This window comes from Staurois parvus, unplaced genomic scaffold (assembly GCF_062004578.1).
Source record: "Staurois parvus isolate SC_StPar_1 unplaced genomic scaffold, SC_StPar_1.0 ptg000943l, whole genome shotgun sequence".
Classification (NCBI taxonomy): domain Eukaryota; kingdom Metazoa; phylum Chordata; class Amphibia; order Anura; family Ranidae; genus Staurois; species Staurois parvus.
This window is the reverse complement of record NW_028318739.1, coordinates 139,873-160,954: the sequence shown is the minus strand read 5'-3', so window position 1 is coordinate 160,954 and position 21,082 is coordinate 139,873. Positions and strand designations below refer to the sequence as shown.

At 43.6% G+C, this 21,082-nt stretch overlaps 1 protein-coding gene across 5 annotated transcripts in view; it reads right to left on the bottom strand.

The window, feature by feature from the left end:
* The window catches only part of LOC149441807 (protein turtle homolog B-like), an 89,780-nt gene that overhangs the window by 31,665 nt on the left and 37,033 nt on the right, over positions 1-21,082 (bottom strand). For 4 of the 5 annotated variants that reach the window (XR_016307293.1, XM_089656867.1, XM_089656868.1 and 1 more), the window contains exons 9-16: positions 15,315-15,455; positions 14,561-14,677; positions 12,753-12,903; positions 7,607-7,730; positions 3,198-3,373; positions 2,881-3,107; positions 1,756-1,840; positions 1,183-1,344 (exon numbers count right to left, since the gene is read on the bottom strand). Coding sequence is in view for 4 of the 5 variants with exons in the window: in XM_089656867.1 (XP_089512993.1) it covers positions 1,183-1,344; positions 1,756-1,840; positions 2,881-3,107; positions 3,198-3,373; positions 7,607-7,730; positions 12,753-12,903; positions 14,561-14,677; positions 15,315-15,455 (1,183 nt within the window). In the remaining variant the exon portion in view is untranslated. The remainder of the gene's footprint in view (positions 1-1,182; positions 1,345-1,755; positions 1,841-2,880; positions 3,108-3,197; positions 3,374-7,606; positions 7,731-12,752; positions 12,904-14,560; positions 14,678-15,314; positions 15,456-21,082) is intronic. The other variant, XM_089656866.1, reaches the window with a different exon arrangement.

The following is a 21,082-nucleotide window of genomic DNA, read 5'->3' as shown; positions in this document are numbered from 1 at the left end:
TGAATAATTGCTTGCGTTTTTGCCATGGCTCCCTTTTGCTCACCATAGCCATGGGTGAGAGTATTCTTCTGTAGGGTGCTCACGTAGTGTGCAGAATATAGAGAAATTGCATCTGGAAGGAGTGTGCAGCAACCAGGGTGTAGACCATCCTGTAGCGAAGTCTTTGTAGCAAAGAAAGTGCCTGAGTACTTTACTGGGCTCTAGGTGCATGTGCAAAGTGTAAAGTGTGTGACCAGTGTTGTGATTACCACACAAAGTGGGAAAAGTTTGCAGTGTAAACTTAATACATTACAATCGCACCGTTTTTAAGACTAACAGTCAGATACCAGGTAATACTGTCCATTGTGTGCATACCCCCGAAGGGGTCTTCTGGGTCTGGGTTCCATGGGGATGGACCATGGTCCTGGACCTGTAAAATACCCTGAGACTGAATTTATGCATTGTACAAAGGATTCAGGACCCAAAAGCATCATTACAGGCCTCAGCATGGGGTCCAGGTACGACTCCCAAGGTTTTACCAAAGTTGCACTGATCCAGATGCACTGCTTCTATTGTGGTATTAGAAAACAGTGAAGAGTTGATTGAGGAATCCGAAAATAAACAAAATTAAGCCAAGAGTGATATCTCCATAAAAGGAGAAAAGGTCCATCATCTTGGGACACTAGCAAAAGGTTTCCTATAACCTGAAGGAACGAGCCCAGGTCTATGAATACTCAGACTGTGTCCTGTGCTGCAGGATTAGAAGATATGAATTCTGGAGAAGAGATGGGGGTATAGGTACACTGTATTGTGGCAGATGGATAGGGCAGATGACAGTTGTATCCTGGAAAAGGGATGTGGGAACAGGTACACTAGCCCAGAGATGGAGCAAATGAGTACAAAATAGTTTTAGCCATTCCCCACGTCAACTAATACTAAAAAAAGTTTTATTTGGTGCTACACTTTAATAAGAGTGATACGATAAAAGTGACCAGGGGTTAGGTTCCTGGGAGACAGACATGAGTTATGTATTAGAGCAGTGTCACTATGTTTCATCAGGTCATGTGCAAAGGTTGTAAGAGGATTAAGACTGAATAAGAGACAGGCCGATGTTTTGTGGTTGGAAAGAAATGAACCATGTTACTGCTCTGCGTTTGTTAGATGTCCAAGAGAAGAAAAATCCGCCGTGAGTTCCACTCTCACCTTTTTTCCTTTTCAACTTGCGTTTTCGCTGCCTGTTGACAACACATGCTGCTAGGGTGCTGAACAGAACTGCTGCGGCCAAAAAACAGATTGTGGCGACAATTCCGGCAAGAACAGGGCGAGCAAAACCTTCATCGCTAAGTTCTGGAGAGGGGAAGACATCTGTAGAATGAAAAAGTTGAAATTCTCAAAGAAATAGTAACATCAATGAAAACTATAACAACCAGTGAGTCATTATGTACTGTCCCAGAGTGGCTGATGCTCAACTACTAACATAAATATTCATATGTATTCTGCTCAAATCTATAGATCCATATTTCCAGATGTAGATTAATATTTAATGTTCTTTGGTTCCAATGCATAATGTGATGTGGCTGGGAGGAGCCAGCAGAAGGCGTTCTAATAGAAGACAAACAGTAAAGCACGCAAGCAAAATCTCTGATTGGCAGACAGATTACCTGGCACAGCTGAGCTTTGTATAAACCCAACAGGCACTGTGCAGACACAATCCTGGCACACATCACAGCAACCATAACAATATATAATGTAATATAAGAATCTGCAAATACCAACCTGTGCTGGACAGTCCTGCAATATTACTGGGCTCACTGATGAGATCCTGCATCACAGCTAGAACACGGAACTCGTACCACGTCTCCTACAAACAAAACAAAACGCTGCATGACATGCTACTGCTGAACAAGGACTATCAATATGGGACATGTCATAACCCTATAAACAAATGTAGATAATCTAAGGGTAGGCACCCATAATGTGGAAAAAATTTCAATGCAGAGAAACCCAATGTCGGAATCCTCAGGGTAATCACAGTGTAGGCACATGTAATGTGGGAAATCTCAGGACAAGGACCCATAATGTGGGAAACCCCAGTGTAGGCACCCATAATGTGGGAAATCTTAGGACAGGGACCCATAATGTGGGAAATCACAGTGTAGGCAAATGTAATGAGGGAAATCTCAGGACAGGGACCCATAATGTGGGAAATCACAGTGTAGGCACATGTAATGTGGGAAATCTCAGAACAAGAACCCATAATGTGGGGAAACCTCAGTGTAGGCACCCATAATGCGGGAAATCTCAGGACAGGGACCCATAATGTGAGAAATCTCTGGGTAGGTTCCTGTAACGTGGAAAATCTCAGGGTACATAGTCTGGTTGAAAAAAAAAGACACAAGTCCATCTAGATAGACCATTAAAAAATAAAAGACAATGCCATATGAAATAAATGAATACAAAAAATAAATTTGTAATGTGGGAATTCTCAGGGTAGGGACTTATAATGTGAGACATCTCAGGGTACAGTCTGGTTGTTATTCTTATGAATTGTGAGATCATGCTGACATACTTCTTGTATTTTGTGCCCATTCACCATGGACATCACTACTCCTCCTGTTAATGTCCCCACAACATAACATATAGGTTCAGTAATGATTTTAGGAGCCCCTAGTAATGCCTGCAGCAAGGTTGCAGAGCTGGGAACAGAGATTGCACTATTAAGAGTCCCAAAAAGATAGAAAGAATGATCAGGGGATTCAATTTCCCAGGATCCAACAAACAGTGACCGATCCTTTACAATATAGATAGTTTTCAAAAGGTTATGATAGTCAGATGAAGAAATATGAAAAGTCCTCACAAGTGCAGAAGGTTATAACAAATTCCCACACACCTTTCACCTACCTGGGAAAGTTCTTTTGCCAAGATCTCGGTCTCAGTTCCAGCTATCGAGTCATCGAGAATCTCCCATCTCTCTGCTAAGCGAAACTCCATGATGTAACGATCGAGTGGAAAGCTGTGATTGGCTGGGGGGAGCCAGGAAAGCAGTACACCTTGCTGGGTCCGATTGGCTATTAGGCAGCGGGGTGAGGTCAAAACCAGGAGAGGCTCCGGAGTTGTGAGAGGGAAGGCTGTCAGGAATATGATGACATTATTAGAGGATACCCTATTACAGCTGTATGTTAGAATTCAGTCTATAGAAATACCTATCTGTGCCTCACCTAAAGTCCGCACCGTGACCACCTCACTGAAAGAGCTGGTCCCCAATTTGTTTTGTGCAAGAACGCTGAACTGATATTCCGTCTCTGAGTCCAGAGATTCTACAAGCAGGAATGAGGCTCCACTGGCTACAGGCATGGAGACCCAGTCATGAGGCCCAAACTGAGCACGCTTCATCCTGTTACAAAGCCAAAATATGGAAATATAGTAACAACAATCACATTTAATTTGGCAAGAACCCATTACACAGGAATATATCTTTGAAGAAAGGGGGGGGGGGGAATCAGATAAACCGTTTAAATAATTCAACAATGGTCTCTTCACAACTCAGCCAGTCATTGCAGTGAGAGTTACCAAGTCTTTCTTCTCCAATAGTAGGGAACCTAGAAAAGCAGCTAATGTACCTCCTAAACAAACAGTACAAAGGATGGGTGGAAATATAGTAATTCAGAAAGGTCATCTAAAGTACAGTAGTATTTTCCTCACTTTGTCCCAATGACACTCAATGATCCGCCATGTGAGATGGGTTCCTGTCATATGCCATGTTCTGTCATTTTCTAAGGTGTCCAACTTGGTTCCATGACTTTCTACAATCAATGAGTCTACTATGTGAAATAGCAGCAGTCTCCTGGTTCATCCACAATTTTCTCACTCAGAAGTGAATGTCAACATTAGAGCTCATTAGGCCAACTACTTATTAGACAAGTTGATAAGCTGCAGCAACCAGTGAGATGCTCTATTGCCTAAGCAGCAACAAATACATTTTGGTAAAGTGCTAACATTGTAATATTCAGAAAAATCCCACCAGTTTACTTTGTATCTATGTTTTTATAAAATCCACTACAGCTAAATGCAGAAGTTGTTCACACTTGTATGTGTGTCTGAGAAGGGCTCCCCATCTAGTAATAGGATGAGCCTTCTTATACTATAGCATATGAAGGCAGGGCTGAAGTAGGTGGCCCTAGAACCAGGGAACATACTGGCTACGTTTTCATAGGTTCAGACTTAGTCATTCACAAGATGAGGATTTAGCAAAATTGGGCATCCTAGTGCATTTGACAGACACCAGTGAGGCTGTGTCCCTGGAAGCCAATTTATATGTTCCTATCTGAAAAAATAAAGGACACCTATACTGAGAGGCCTAAAAGGGACAGTCAAAACTGCCATCCATCTGGGAATGCTAGTTACCTGGCAGTTTCTGTCTTAGAACTTACTGAATCACTGACCAGTATCAAGCATGTAGAAAAAACAAAACCAGTGTAAAGTCATAACTTTGGACAATTGTTTCAGTTCAGTAACTCAGAGGTACTGAAGCCAGAGGATCACAATGGCAGCTAGGAAACTAGCAGCCCATGTAGTTTCCTTTAAAGTGAGCAATTCACAAGGGCAACTAAAACTGAACATATGATGGAAAAAAGAACAAGCAGATACACAGATATTGCTTATTATGGAAAATGTCAAGTAAATCAGTAGGTCCAGGGAGATTGCAAGCTAAAGTTATAGGCAGATCTTAACTTCCTGTAACAATTGCACTTGGTGGCTGCTCTACCTCCCTCAAAAAGTAAGCCTGTGCCCAGATCATGGAAACACCAATCTCCATTTCAATTAAAAATGACTAGACTCAAGTACCCTGAGGATAGCAGCAAAGTGCTCAAAATCTATTCCTCTAGGGAGCCTGTACAGGGCTGTTGCAGTGTTCTGGGAGCTGCCAACTTGGACTCCTCCACGACAGCCAAGTGATAGATGGCTAGACATTGTGCCCAGGCTTTTAACTTGCCCCTGGTTCTTCCTATGCAAAGCTCACATGACCACCTTGAGGCACTGACTTACAAGTTGGGACACTGTGTTAAGTAAATACAAAGACAGAGCAGATCAGTACCTTCATGTGACAGGCACCATTTACATCCCACAGCCTTTCAGGGAGATCACATGAAAGAAAGACAGATGGAAAGGCTGCAGTGACTCAAAAGGGAGGGAGGGAAGCAGGGTCAAGCATATTCAGGGTTTGAATATACACTATATGATCAAAGATTTGTGGACACCTGATAATCTTACATACTATATGACAAAAATGATGTGACACCCCCTCCTATAGTAATTGAGTGCAGGTGTTTCCAATGCAGGTTCTTGTTAATGTTGCAGCATACAAAGAAATATTAAACAACTGTGTGCTTCCAATCATGTGATGACAGTTTTAGGACGTGGCTGTGCGCAAAAGTCAGGTCCAAAATGATATGGTTTGATGAGCTTACTGTGGAGGAACCTGAGTTGCCTTCACAGAGCCTTGACCTCAACCCTATTGAAAATCTTTGTGATATACTCAAATGCCTATTGTGTGCCAGACCTTCTCATTCAACATCAGTACTAGACCTCACAAATGCTCTTTTTACTAAATGTGTCAAATTCCCACAGACACATTTTCCAGTGGAACCTGTTATAGCCCCAAAGTGTTGTACAGTTGTGTATCCATGCATGTTTTGGAAAGGCATATTTAACAAACCTGTATATTGTAGGTGTGATGGTCAGATGTCCACAAACGTTTGATCATACAGTGGAAGTCACTTTGGCCTAAAGTTCCAGACTGAATTACTGCTTAGTGCCTGCAGTTTGGAACCAGGAAGAGCCTGTTTGAGAGGCATTTTTCATGCTCGTTAAGGAAACATAAAAATGTAATTATTTTAATGTGCAAAGCCTGACCACAAGAGCCATCATGGAGGTTTTGGGAGACAAATTCCCAGTCTGACTTCTGCAGGAAACATCAGCAGTTGAAATCTCTGTGCTTCACAAAGAAGATAACCTCTGCTTATGTATTTAATCATCATATTCTCAGCTTGAATTGCCCAGATTTGTTACAACTATAATTGAACGCAACATTCAGTATTATCTCTTTCTAAGGGGAACAACAGGTTGGTCAGGGTGTGAAGAGCAGGAATGATGCAGGGTACATGGTCAGGGCGTGAAGAGGAGGAATGATGCAGGGTACGTGGTCAGGGCGTGAAGAGGAGGTATGATGCAAGGTACGTAGTCAGGGTGTGAAGAGGAGGAATGATGCAAGGTACCTGGTCAGGGCGTGAAGAGGAGGAATGATGCAACGTACGTGGTCAGGGCGTGCAGAGGAGGAATGATGCAACGTACGTGGTCAGGGTATGAGGAGGAGGAATGATGCAGGGTACGTAGTCAGGGTATGAGGAGGAGGAGGAATGATGCAGGGTACGTGATCAGGGCGTGAAGAGGAGGAATGATGCAGGGTACGTGGTCACGGCATGAAGAGGAGGAATGATGCAACGTACGTGGTCAGGGTATGAGGAGGAGGAATGATGCAGGGTACGTGGTCAGGGTATGAGGAGGAGGAATGATGCAGGGTATGCGGTCAGGGTATGCGGAGGAGGAGGAATGATGCAGGGTACGTGATCAGGGTGTGAAGAGGAGGAATGATGCAGGGTATGTGGTCAGGGTATGAGGAAGAGGAATGATGCTGTAGCCAGCATGTGAAGAGAAGAGGCAAAGCAAGTTGTATTCAGAATGTGGAGAGAAAGTCTGATGCAAGGTGTGTTCAGACTAAGTGGTCAGGGTATGGATGGAGGAGTGATGCATGTAAGTGTGTTCAATCCACGTGCTCAAAGGGTGGAGAGGAGGAGCATTGTAGGGTTTGTTCAAATTGTGTGATCAGGATGTAGAGAGAAGGAGCGAAGCAGGGTGTGTGTTGGGATGTGGAGAGGAAAAGTGATGCAGGGTGTGGGGTTAAAGTGTGAAGAGAAGGGGTGATGCAAAGTGTGGTTAGGCAGTGTGTGGTCAGGGTGTCGTGAGGAGGAGCAATGTAGAGTGTGTGGTCAGGGTGTCGAGAAGAGAAGTGATGCAGGGTGTGTGGTCAGTTTGTGGAAAAGAGGAACGATGCGGGATGTGTGGTCAAGGTATAGGGAGGAAACCTTATGCAGGGTGTGTGATGTATGTGTGGAGAGGAATAACAATGCAGGGTGTGTGGAGAGGAGACACATACAATTCTTCTTCACTGGAAATGCATTTTCTGCTTGTCCTGCACACTGTTACAGTCTTCCCATTATTTGCATGTTTTTCTATTCAGGGTAAAAAATGTACAACAAAACAAGGCAGGAAAAGATGCAGTCTCAGTCTATGGTGTCTCACCAGATGCAAATATCATACATAGATCTTAAACACATGACTAATAATCACAAATTATCATAGTGCAAACATGAAGTGGCATCCTTTATATGTGTGCGGCATAATATATACATCTCTGGTGTATATACAAACACACATATATCATACAGACATATAGGTGGCTCTCTATATGTCACAGCAGGAATGCAAGGCTAACATCCCCGACAAAGCATGACAGACACATAAAGACAGTGTGGAGATAGAAGCTGCAAAGCATGCTGGGATGACTCACAGAGCTCCATACCAAACTGAGAATGTCTGCTCAAATCCTCCGTCGTACCCAGCCTCCCAGGTCACATTGGCCGTGTTCATGGACACCACAACTCGCACATTGGAAGGGGCGTGCGGGCTGGTACCTACAGACAGGAAAGCAATATGACATAGCAGGAAGTGCTCAGATCAGTAGACATGAGATTTCAGATGTCACCATACACAGGTGGGATGCTAAATGTCAAGAAAGTTGTTAGCATGTGCAGGGCGAGTGCTTCCACTAGGCAAACTAGGGCGCACTGCCATCCAGGAGCACCTGGGCACAGCACAGGCCGGTACTCTCGGTGTGGGACGCCACCACATTATGAATGATCCTTTAGCTGAGAGAAGGGGCTGCAGAGGGGAAGAAGAAAGTACAGAGGAAGATGCCGGGTGTCTAGGGCAAGTTTAGCAGCTGAGCTGCTGCTCCTTCCAGTGTTCCTCTCAGACTCAGTCCCTTACTGCAAGCCGGAAGGTGGTTGCTGACCACTGTGGAGTTCCAGCCCTTCTCTTCCGATTCATCAGTGGAGGCGGAGCTGCGCCTGAGGAGGAAGGTAATGTCTGACTATATCTCATGTCTGTGTGAGTGTGACCCGGCCAGCCATCCATCACATGTGCAATGTGTCAGTGAGTGATGACACCATTACTAACCAACAGCCTTCTCTTCAAGTGCTTGCTGAATTGTGTCAGTGTTGATGGTGGTGTGTTGTGTTGGATCGGTCACTGTGTGGGATCGCTCTGTTCAGGTGTTCTCTGTGTGTGGCAGTGGGATGGGCTGCCTGCTGATCTCCCCCCATTGCCTGGGGAATTCCAGCCTGGGGCCTGTCAGAGTGTGGATTCATCAACCTCCACTCACTGCAACTGTCACCCTGCCACTGCCAGCCACAGATACAGTCGATCCATGACACCGACTTTGTCTTTAATATTGGTGCTGGTGGGGGGGGGGGGGTCAAGTACCTGGTCTTGCTTAGGGTGCAAAATAGTCTAACACCGGCCCTGAGCGTGTGCCATATGTCTACAAATACAGGTGGGAAGTCAGATTTCACCATACATGGCTAAGATGTCAGGCAGATCTAGGGAAGTGCTGGGTAAGGCCCCCCTCCCCTCCACCACACACACACGCACTTTAGTTGCACCCCTCCCTAGATCTCAAAGTACATCCACTGATCCATGAGCCAGTCTGGTTGATGCAAAGGGACACTTGGGTTCCGGTAGCCGATCCAAGGTGGCACTTGGGTGCCGGTAGCCGATGTGGCACTCTGATGCAGGTAGCTGATGTAAGGGGGCACTCTGATGGGGGCAACTGTTGTAGGGGAAGCTCTGATAGGGACATTTGATGTAAAAGGGCACCTTGAGGGGGAAGCTGATGTAAGGGGACACACTGGTGTGGACAGTTTATGTAGGAAGCAGTTTGATGGGGACAACAAATGTGAGGGGGCATGGATGAAGACAGCTGATGTAAGGGGGAACTTTGATGCAAACAATGTATGGGGGCACTCTGATGGGGACAACTGATGGGGGCACTATGATGTGGACCCTGATGTAAGGTGGATTCTTATAGGAACCTTAATGTAAAAGGGGGACATTGATGACTCCTGATGTAAAAAGAGACATCTGTTATGGGGGGGGGAGTTCTGTTTAATCATCCCAATCTAATGACAGACTGCTGCATATTAGAATTCCCTGTTCACTCCTGCACCACCTTTACACTACCTGTCAGCCATATCTTCTGTGTCATGACTTGTGATATAGAAGTGCTCCAAGTGAATAGAGAACACTGGCTCCCCACATCTATCACACTATGTGACAGTCTATTAGCGATTCACACACAGTGTTAACATTCTGCTCTGACTTATTTACTGCACCCCAGGATAAGATAGGCTAGGTCTGGGACAGTTTTCAGGAGCCACCTGGCAGTTAAGATCTAACATCCCATCGGTGTCTGGAGACATGTACATCTCACTTCTGTATGGTGACATCTGACATCATATCTGTGTGTAGTGAGATCCATCCCACATATTTTCTTAAATCCTTAAAATGCCAAAATGACATCAGATCTCTAACCAATGTGGTATATTCCAGTCATGTCTAGGGCAATCCAATAAAACCATCCATGCCTGGTGACTTCTGACATATCCCAGTCCTTTCTGGTAGCATTAGCCTTGGATCTTGTACCATCCAACACCTCACCTGTGTCTGATATCAGATCCAAGTGAGATGTCTGACGTTAACAGGATATTTCACCCATGTCTATTTGTGATTTTACCCGTGTCTGGTGATATCTGGCATGTAAAGCTGACTAATGAACTAACCAAACTCAACCACTATACCCAACAATTTTCAATCCAAGAAGTCAGGCGAAAAATTGTTGACAGAAGAGCACCTGCATTCATTCAGATGAAGACACTATTCAGGCATTATGACACCTGGCAGCCTCAGCTGTGGAAGGAAAGAATATTGCTCGATTCCCCCATCAATACTGCGTGTGGGGGGCACGGGGAGCCATCCTGGCTAGCAGAACCCGAGGATTACTAGTAGTGGCTATAGCCACCAGCAGTAATCGTATGTATAAATTCCACCACACTGGTTGTACCCAAGTCGACTGATGGATCAACTTGGGTACAATCAGTCTGCCCATACATGGATCGAATTTTGGCTGGTCCCCGCTGAACCCGGCTGAATTTCAATTCATGTATGGCTGGTTTTAGATTTAATTTGTTTAGCCTACAGGCTGAATTAAATTTAAAAAAAATCTATCAGGGTCTGTCCAGCTTTACACATGCTTGGTGACGTGACAATGCAATCATGTCTGGTAATGTATGCTATCCCACCTGTGTCCAATGACATTCCATTATGGTCTGTTGCCATCTGACATCCTATCTATGCTTGATGACATCTGACGTCTTCCCTGTGTATGGCAACATCTGATATGCCACCTGTAGTGACATCCGATATCCTATCTGTGCCTACTGACATCTGATATCCTACCTGTGCCTAGTTACATCTGATAACTTACTTGCACCTGGTGACATCTGATAGCTTGCCTGTTTAGGGTGGTATTTCTCACATGTGCAGAGGCATCTTACATCTTGTCCACATATGGTGACATGCCACCTGTGCCTAGTAAAATTTGACATTCCACTTCTGTCTCATAATTTCTGACCTCAAGCTCATTCCTGACAACATCTGAGATGCCACCTGTGTCTAGAGACATCTCACTCACGTCTGGGAACATCAAACTTCTCGCCTGTGTTTTGCAACATCCTACAGTCCACCTGTACCTTGCGATATTATATACACCACCTGTGCCTGGTAACATCTCATATTTTGTTTCTGGTTGCACCCTACCTATGTTTGGAGACACCTAAAATTTCACCTACATCTGGTGTAATCCCACCTTTGTCTGGTGACATCACATTTGTGTTTGCAGACATCTGACATCTCATAACTATATGATGGGATTCAACCCATGTCTTGTTACCTGTGACATTCCACCGGTTTCTGATGACATCTGATATCCTGTGTTTGGCAACATCAGATTTACTACCCATGCCTCATAACATCTTCTACACTACCCATGCCTCATGACATCTGCTACACTACCCATGCCTCATAACATCTACTACACTACCCATACCTCATAACATCTTCTATACTACCCATGCCTCATAACATCTGCTATACTACCCATGCCTCATAACATCTGCTATACTACCCATGCCTCATGACATCTGCTACACTACCCATGCCTCATAACATCTACTACACTACCCATACCTCATAACATCTTCTATACTACCCATGCCTCATAACATCTGCTATACTACCCATGCCTCATAACATCTGCTATACTACCCATGCCTCATAACATCTTCTATACTACCCATGCCTCATAACATCTGCTATACTACCCATGCCTCATAACATCTGCTCTACTACCCATGCCTCATAACATCTTCTATACTACCCATGCCTCATAACATCTTCTATACTACCCATGCCTCATAACATCTTCTATACTACCCATGCCTCATAACATCTACTATACTACCCATGCCTCATAACATCTACTATACTACCCATGCCTCATAACATCTGCTCTACTACCCATGCCTCATAACATCTTCTATACTACCCATGCCTCATAACATCTACTATACTACCCATGCCTCATAACATCTGCTCTACTACCCATGCCTCATAACATCTTCTATACTACCCATGCCTCATAACATCTGCTCTACTACCCATGCCTCATAACATCTGCTCTACTACCCATGCCTCATAACATCTGCTCTACTATCCATGCCTCATAACATCTGCTATACTACCCATGCCTCCTAACATCTGCTATACTACCCATGCCTCATAACATCTGCTATACTACCCATGCCTCATAACATCTGCTATACTACCCATGCCTGATGACCTCTCATAACCCACTTGTGCCTTGTGACATCTTACCCATTTCATTTCTGGTGACACCCTACCCACGTCTGGAGACATGTAAAAACGTGTCTGCATCTAATGACATCTCACCTGTGTCTGCTGACATTTGATATTTGATCTGTGTCTGATGACATTTGACATCCTCCACCTGGGTTTGGTGACAACACACTATAATGTTGTTGACACCCGACTTGCTTTTGGTGACCTGTGACATGCCACCTGTGTCTAGTGACATCTAAATTCCCACCTGTGTCTGGGGACATCTGATGTCCTACCCCTCACCAAGGTCTGGTTCCATACCACCTGTGCATGGTGTTGTTTGATTTCCCATTTGTGTCTTGTAACTTAGTTGTTTCTATCGGCACCCTACTCATTTCTAAAGAGCTCTAATATTTTGCCCACATTAGGTGACATCTGTGGTCCTGCTCATGTTTGGTGACATCCCAAAGTTGTCTGGTGACATCTGACGTCTCACTCGTGTATGGTGACATTTGGTGGTCACATGACACCTCACCTATCACCTGGTACATTTTAATATCTACAGTGGCTCTGATTTCCACAACAATTTGTTGAAGTGAAGCCATGTTCTGTGAACAGAACCCAGCAGCTATATAATAAGAATCTCTTATTCTTCTTCTCATATAAATCAATGTGCACGCCACTAGTTTATCTTGACTTACCAATAACAGTGAGGTGTGCACTGGCAGTGATACTCGTCACAACATTGCTAGCAACACATTCCCATTCTCCATGATCTTCCTTGCTGAGTGACCGAAACTGCAGGGAGCCACTAGGCAGCACGCTGTGCTTACTGGATGAAGGTCTTCCCACCTACAGAACAGACAAATTGAAACCACAATATGGAACACAGAGGATACTACAGCCCCAAGTCATGATGTATGTTGCAATCCTCAGACACACAGTATATTGTAAACCTACCAGCGACACAGGGTTTGCCACAACCCAGGGACATAGTATAGCGCAACTACTGAACACAGAGTACAGCACAACCCTGGGATGCAAACCACAGCACCATCTCAAGACACAGTGTACAGCACAATTCTAAGACCAGTGTATAGCACAACTTCCAGATAAAAAGGCATATTTCAAATCCAATACTAATTACAATAACAAAGACCAGCATGCCTTGCCTTCCTATTAGGTCTATCCTGAGACTTTCTAGAAAACTGATTTGCACTGAACTACTAGAACATATAAATATGAATTTATCATTTTTACAACTCAGTGTGGACTTCTGTGTGAATGAAAATCACAGGAGGAGCCAAAAGTGCTTCGCAACATTAAAAAAAAAAAAAAAAAAGCAGTCTTCCCCTTCATTTGTGGACAATTATCCAAGAAGAATGAACTTAAAAGAGCAATGTACAAACTCTGAAGAAAAACAGAACCTGGACTGCAAGACCCCCTTCACCCTACCGAGCATTAAATGAGGAGCGCCACCCTGTGAGGAATGTGAATTCCATCAGGAGAGGAGCACAGTAAACATCTTGTGGCTATACAATGGAGGGTGAGTGGTTTGTTATGCATCTTCTAATGATATCTGGGTCACACAATGCTGCATATAAGGCAGCTCTGTCACCGTTCCAGTTTATGGAATTCCCACTACTTATCTCAGGGGAAGGAACGCAGAAGAGGTGTGGCTCACAGTGTGCTGGTAAATGCAGAGGAATGGGGAAAGCAGATACATAAAATGATAGCAACAATGTAGAAGGATTTCGTTAACACACTTCTATCTGCGCTTTACAGTCCTATTAACTCCAGAAACAAGAAGTGAAGAATTGTCTGAAATGACGTTATCACTGAAGATGCACATAGCTCAGCAAAGATCTGCGTGAAATCTGATGGCCTCAAATTCTGCCCTTGACCTTTATATCTGAAGTCAGCACCGAATCAGCTAGCTAATAAACAAGCTTGTGTATGTCCTAAATATGGGTAGCCATCTTTCACTGTCACATCTGAACTTATGTTCCACCCCATCTGCCACACAACTACTACTCCTCCTTCACATGCATATGTAATTTGCTTCCAAAATGATAGCCCAATAATATCTTCCCAGACCATGCCAAAGAACAATACTCCTTTCAAGAACAGAACTTCACATATCCAGACGGCTTCACAGAATAATTCTCTGCCTACTCTGATGCCTCTCCACAACAATGCTCCATCTACCCATATCCCGCTCCAGAACAATGCTCTGTCTACCGAGACCATACTCAAAAGCAATGATCAATCTACTCTGTCTCTGCTCCACAACAATGTTCCACCTGTCCAGACCCTGGTCCAGCTTTGCCTATCCAAAACCCTCCCCAGAACAATGAACTGCCTGCTCACAGCCTTCTCCAGAAGGATGCTCCTCCTGCCAAGACCCTGCACCAGAAAGATGCACCACCTGCCCAGACCCTTCTCCAAAATAATGCTCCTCTTACCAAAGACCCACCTCTTGCAGAGCAGTGTCTGTTAGCTTACATACCTTTCTCCATGTGATAGTCGGGAAGGGGTCTCCAGCAGCAGCACAAGGAATCAGCAGCTCCCTTCCAGCCTCCTGTCTATACTCCCAGCCAGGCAGCACCGTGAAATAGGGCGGGTCCTAGCAGTATGAAAAATGCGGTGAACAGAATATGAGACAATACATCAGAAAGATACCGTAAATAAAATTAGAAAAACACAGGAGTTTATATAAGGAAAACCGGCAAAAAAAGTACAACCATAACCATAAGACTTCAACAGGCTGAGGGGTTAACTGGACAAGTTCATTTCTAAGTGGAGATTTGTAAGTAAAAAAAAAAAAAAAACACGGAGTGACTGGGTGTAGCCACTGGAAAGCACTAATACATAATTGATGTCTCAAAGATTCGGATAATGGTGAGGAGACCGGGATATTACACATTAGGAAGGCAGACATTTGCTGCTTCTCTCCATTCCAGGAATCTCTCTAATGGAAAACAATCTGCTGCATTTTATCTCTCAACAATCACAAAGCTTTTTATAAATTTCCCGCCCACCCAGAATTCACAAATACAATCTGCAATCAGGGCCCTAACAGGCCCATAATGGGGCCCTCTCTCCATATATGTGCTAAATGATTAGGCAGAAGGTGACCTCTTTGACTACACCTGCATGCAAACATAAAAATCAGAACTCTGTGGATACTGCCAATCAAACTACAAAAATCTGTTTTACACCCTAAACTTACACAAGTGAGATCACCTACCTACTCTACTTACCTTCAGCAGCAGCCGTGCAGGAGGGGACTGGCCCATGGTCCCCAGTGCATTGTAAGGCACACAGGTGTAAGTGCCCAGCAACTCCTCTGTCGCCTCCTCGATGTGAATAGATCCATCATCCAAGATTTTCCAACCTGACAGCTGAAAACATTAGGAGAAAAAAAAAAAAAAAAGGAGTAGAAACATGTCATTCTTCAAGATAAATAGTCTTAGGCATCGCAACTCTGCACAAAGATGTGCACAAAGCAAAAAGAGAAAATGGCAGCTGCTCAGTTGCTTTATAACCAATGACAAGGGACTACTCCCCGTATTCCAATACCGGAGGGGCTAATTGAAACTACTTTTAATACTGTGAAACATTGCTCTTGAAAGCTTCTGGATTTTTTTCAGGTTCTCCTACCCTTCCTAAAGGGTATACCCAAACACTTGCTGACAAACATACTTCAGAATTGACAGACTTTTGTATTCCTTGCTTTATTGGCTATAAATTGGTGAAAGAGTGACAGGGTATACGATACCCAAAACAGCAGCAAAAATCCCTCCACAAAACAGACTTTTCAAAGAGTTCTTTAGGCCCAGATCGGTTAGTATCATTCTGATCTCTGCCACAGGTCAGCTTTGGGCCTCTGCCACAAGAAAGTGTAGATTCAGTAGACCCAAACAGCTAGCTAACTTTCAGTTTGTTGAGTCTTTGCCACAGGTCTGCTTAGGACATTAGACCCAGACAGGTAGCTAGGAAAACAAAGCCCTCTCTTAACTTTGGCTTCCTTCTCCAAGAGGCATAGGGAGCAATGACTGAGCCTCTCTGGAGCTACACCCTCCCCAGGCAATAACTTAGGAGTGGACCCCGCTACACTCATATCCTTACCAGGCAAAGCCTGGAAGGATTCTTCCAGAAGATCCCTCCAGATGTTTTCCTTTTCCACACCCCACATTACTGGATTGAATCGCTCAGTGATTGACCAGGGTGAAATAAATATTCATAACTCAATACACTGTATCTCCTCACACTTTCTACAGGAGAACTCTTAACAGCAGCAGACAGAAACAATGCCCTTGGCTTGGGAGAAACCTAAAGAACCCAAAATAACATACAGTTGTGTCCAAAATTATTCAACCCCCAATGCTGTAAAGGGGTTTAGGGACTATAGTGTACATTTGGAATTGTATTCAGAATCAAATCCTACAAGGACGTTGTAACTACCCAAATGCAACTAAAATGACATCAATTGTTTATGTAATACAGTAGTAAATGGTTCTTATGTGGTTTCTTCATTGCCACAATTATTCAACCCCTTAAAGACTACCACTCTGAAGAACAGAGGTTCATACAGGTGCTTTCCATCAGGTATTGAAAACACCTGTGGATGTCACCGAGCAGCAATCAAGCATAATAAGCACCAATTAGGCAGCTTTAAAATGACTGTGATACTCAGCTCCTTCTAGACATTTACTGGTGTGGTTACAAACATGGTGAAGGCAAGAGAATGGTCCAGGAAGACAAGAGAAGAGGTGATTTCTCTTCACAGGAAGGGCAATGGCTATAAGAAGATTGCAAAGATGTTAAACATACCAAGAGACACCTTAGGAAGCATCATTCGCAAATTCAAGGCAAAGGGCACTGTTGAAACGCTACCTGGTCGTGGCAGAAAGAAGATGCTGACTTCGACTGCTGTGCGCTACCTGAAGCGTAGAGTGGAGAGAAGTCCCCGTGTGACTGCTGAGGAACTGAGAAAAGATTTGTCAGATGTGGGTACAGAAGTTTCAGCCCAGACAATAAGACGCACACTGCGTAATGAAGGCCTCCGTGCCAGAACTCCCAGGCGTACCCCCTTGCTGTCTCCAAAGAATAAGAAGAGTCGACTGCAGTATGCCAAAAGCCATGTGGACAAACCACAAAAGTTGTGGGATAGTGTTCTGTGGACTGATGAAACAAAATTAGAACTGTTTGGGCCCATGGATCAACGCTATGTTTGGAGGAGGAAGAACAAGGCCTATGATGAAAAGAACACCTTGCCTACTGTGAAGCATGGTGGAGGGTCAATCATGCTTTGGGGCTGTTTTGCTTCTGCAGGTACAGGGAAGCTTCAGCGTGTGCAAGGTACCATGAATTCTCTTCAGTACCAGGAGATATTGGATGGAAACGTGATGCAGTCCGTCACACACCTGAGGCTTGGGAGACGTTGGACCTTTCAACAGGACAATGATCCCAAGCATACCTCCAAGTCCACTAGAGCATGGTTGCAGAGGAAAGGCTGGAACATTTTGGAGTGGCCATCGCAGTCACCAGACTTAAATCCGATTGAGAACCTCTGGTGGGACTTAAAGAAAGCAGTTGCAGTGCGCAAGCCTAAGAATGTGACTGAACTGGAGGCCTTTGCCCATGAAGAATGGGCGAAGATACCCGTAGATCGCTGCAAGACACTTGTGTCAAGCTATGCTTCACGTTTAAAAGCTGTTATAACTGTAAAAGGATGCTGTACTAAGTACTAAGATTGAATGTCACTTGGGGGTTGAATAAAACTGATAATGCTGTGAGCACAGAAAAGACATTTGTGGTTATTTCATTATAACTGTTATGTTATATTTGTCTGACCTACAAGTGCCTCTTTAATGTAAATGTAAGCAAGATGACTGAATGATCAAAAGCAATGTCAAACTGGCCAAAACACTCAATTTCAGTGGGGGTTGAATAATTTTGGACACAACTGTAAATAGGCTGAATACAGCCCAGTTGCAAACATTATATTTTGATAGGGACACTTCAACTTACGGCAGGATCCTACATATGTAATAAAATTGGCACACTAATCTGTGAGAGCACCTTAGGGCTAAATATAGCAAAGAGTAAAGTAGGAGCCACTTACCTGCAGGTAACAACACAAAATGTGGTAAAATTCAACCTGCAGTTTAAAGAGGTGAAAACTCCTTGTATTTATTGCAGTGTCACAGTACAAACATAGCATACTGGAGGTTCATCTGTCTTCCCCCTCCTCATGTGAAAAGGACAATCACATATATTTGCAATGTATGCAGCTGACGGGGATGGCATAACCACCTGGTAAGCTACTCACTATTCATTGCTATGCAAGTCCCAATGTTGGAACTCTTAGATTGTGACAGAACTATGCTGTACAGAGAAACCTTGGAACAGTTTGCAGCTTCTATACGTGCAAACTTATGCAACAGAGATATTTTCACCCAGAGCCCCTGTGAGGAATACTACCAGCAATATCATGAGTATTGAGGTTGGCTCTTCCAGGTGTGCCATGGGATAGTATACATCATATGGGACCTGGGTGCCCATACACCATTTTCATTTCCCCTCTACACCTCTTCTCCACCAAAGTTAAATATGTAATCTTAATTACCCCAAATGCACATCTTTCAACAACCAACATAAAGTGCAAAAAATAAATAAAAATTACAGTACAATAAATTAAAATGAAATAAAATAAATAAATCAACTTAGTGTCCAAAAAGTGTCCCTTCTATTTACAACAAGTCCAAAAGACTTTTTCTTCACTTCAATCACTTCTCCTTGTGATATTTTATATGAAATTTCCAATACGATAATCCAGTGGAACAAACCTCAAAAAAAAATATAAATCGCAAATAGTGTATTATCTTATAACAAAAATGTATTTGTGCACTATGTGTCATGCACACTCCAACACAAAGTGTTTAAGCAGTGAAGAAAAAAAAAATAAAAATGTATCTATAATCTATAAATATGCTCTAAATGTGCACCAAAAATATATCTCGAAACATATACCAAGTGCATCTATATAATGTGACAGTGAACTCAGCACACTGCAACCAATACTCAAAAAATGTGAATCAAATCAACCAGTGTAAAGGTGACCACTCCAAACTGGTGCTGCAAATGAACAATTACCCTATGGAGGTAATAATCCGCTTTCTGGAATAGTAGATAGCTGCACATCCAATTTTCTCATACTTCCATTACACGTATACCCATGTCCTTTTGGTATGTCTCCATATCCCTCATAAGGTGAAATAGGCAGTTAGAGACTGAGTAATAAAAGGTACAACACTTTTATTACATCCACTTACATAAAAAAAATCCAGCTTTCAGCTTGTTTTGCACATGGACAGGCACTTTCCTGGAGAAAATCGCATTTTCCCTAATCAAAGATGGCCGCACACCTACTTCCGGTCTAGCGTGATTGCGTCATACGTCACGTGTCCCGACGCGTTTCGTCACTTCCTGGACACGTCATATAAAATATCACAAGGAGAAGTGATTGAAGTGAAGAAAAAGTCTTTTGGACTTGTTGTATATAGAAGGACACTTTTTGGACACGAAGTTGATTTATTTATTTTATTTCATTTTAATTTATTGTACTGTAATTTTTATTTATTTATTTTTTGCACTTTATGTTGGTTGTTGAAAGATGTGCATTTGGGGTAATTAAGATTACATATTTAACTTTGGTGGAGAAGAGGTGTAGAGGGGAAATGAAAAGAACTCTTTGCTGATTATATCACTTTCAAGGGTGAAAGTAGTTGATCTTTTCTGGGTAGGGCATTGTTTAATTTTTGAGGGTGTTCGTATTATTCACATACACCATTTTGCCAAAAGTATTGGGGCACCCCCTCCAAATCATTGGATTCAGGTATTTCAATCACCTCCATGGACACAGGTGTATAAAATCAAGCACCTAGGCATGCAGACTGCTTCTACAAACATTTGTTAAAGAATGGGTCGCTCTCAGGAGCTCAGCAAATTCAAGCGTGGTACCATGATAGGTTGCCACCTGTGCAATAATCCAAATGTGAAATGTCCTTGCTACTAAATATTCCACGGTCAACTTTTAGTGGTATTAAAACAAAGTGGAAGCAACTGGGAAAAACAGCAGCTCAGCCACGAAGTGGTAGGCCACGTAAAATGACAGAGCGGGGTCAGCATACGATGAAGCGCACAGTGTGCAGAAGTTGCTAAGTGTCTGTAGAGTCAATAGCTAAAGCCCTCCAAACTTCGGGTGACCTTCAGATTAGCATAACAACAGTGCATTGAGAGCTTCATGGAATGGGTTTCCATGGCCGAGCAGCTGCATCCAAACCTTACATCACCAAGTGCAATGCAAAGCATCAGATACAGTGGTGTAAAGCACGTCGCCACTGGCCTCTAGAGCAGTAAAGACATGTTCTCTGGAGTGACCAATCACACTTCCCTGTTTGGCAATCCGATGGACTCTTAAGGTGTCAGCACACCGAGATATTTTGGACAATTTCATGCTCCCAACTTTGGGAATAGTTTGGGGATAGCCCCTTCCTGTTCCAACATGACTGGGCACCAGTGCACAAAGCAAGGTCCATAAAAGACATGGATGAGCGAGTTTGGGGTGGAGAAACTTGACTGGCCTGCACAGAGTCCTGACCTCAACCAGATAAAACACCTTTGGGATGAATTAGAGTAGAGACTGCGATCCATGCCTTCTCGTCCGACATCAGTGCCTGTCCTCACAAATGTGCTTCTGGAAGAATGGTCAAACCTTCCCATAGACACACTCCTAAACCTTGTGGACAACCTTCCCAGAAGAGATGAAGCTGTTATAGCTGCAAAGGGTGGGCCAACTCAATATTGAACCCTATGGACCAAGGCTGAGATACCATTAAAGTTCATATGTGTGTAAAGGCAGGCTGAAATAGATAGGTTGAGTCTTTTGAATCACAAAGGTAAAAAGTGCGCTCCCTCTCCCACCCACTCTCTGGATGACCGAACCTCCACTTCCCTTCGCTGA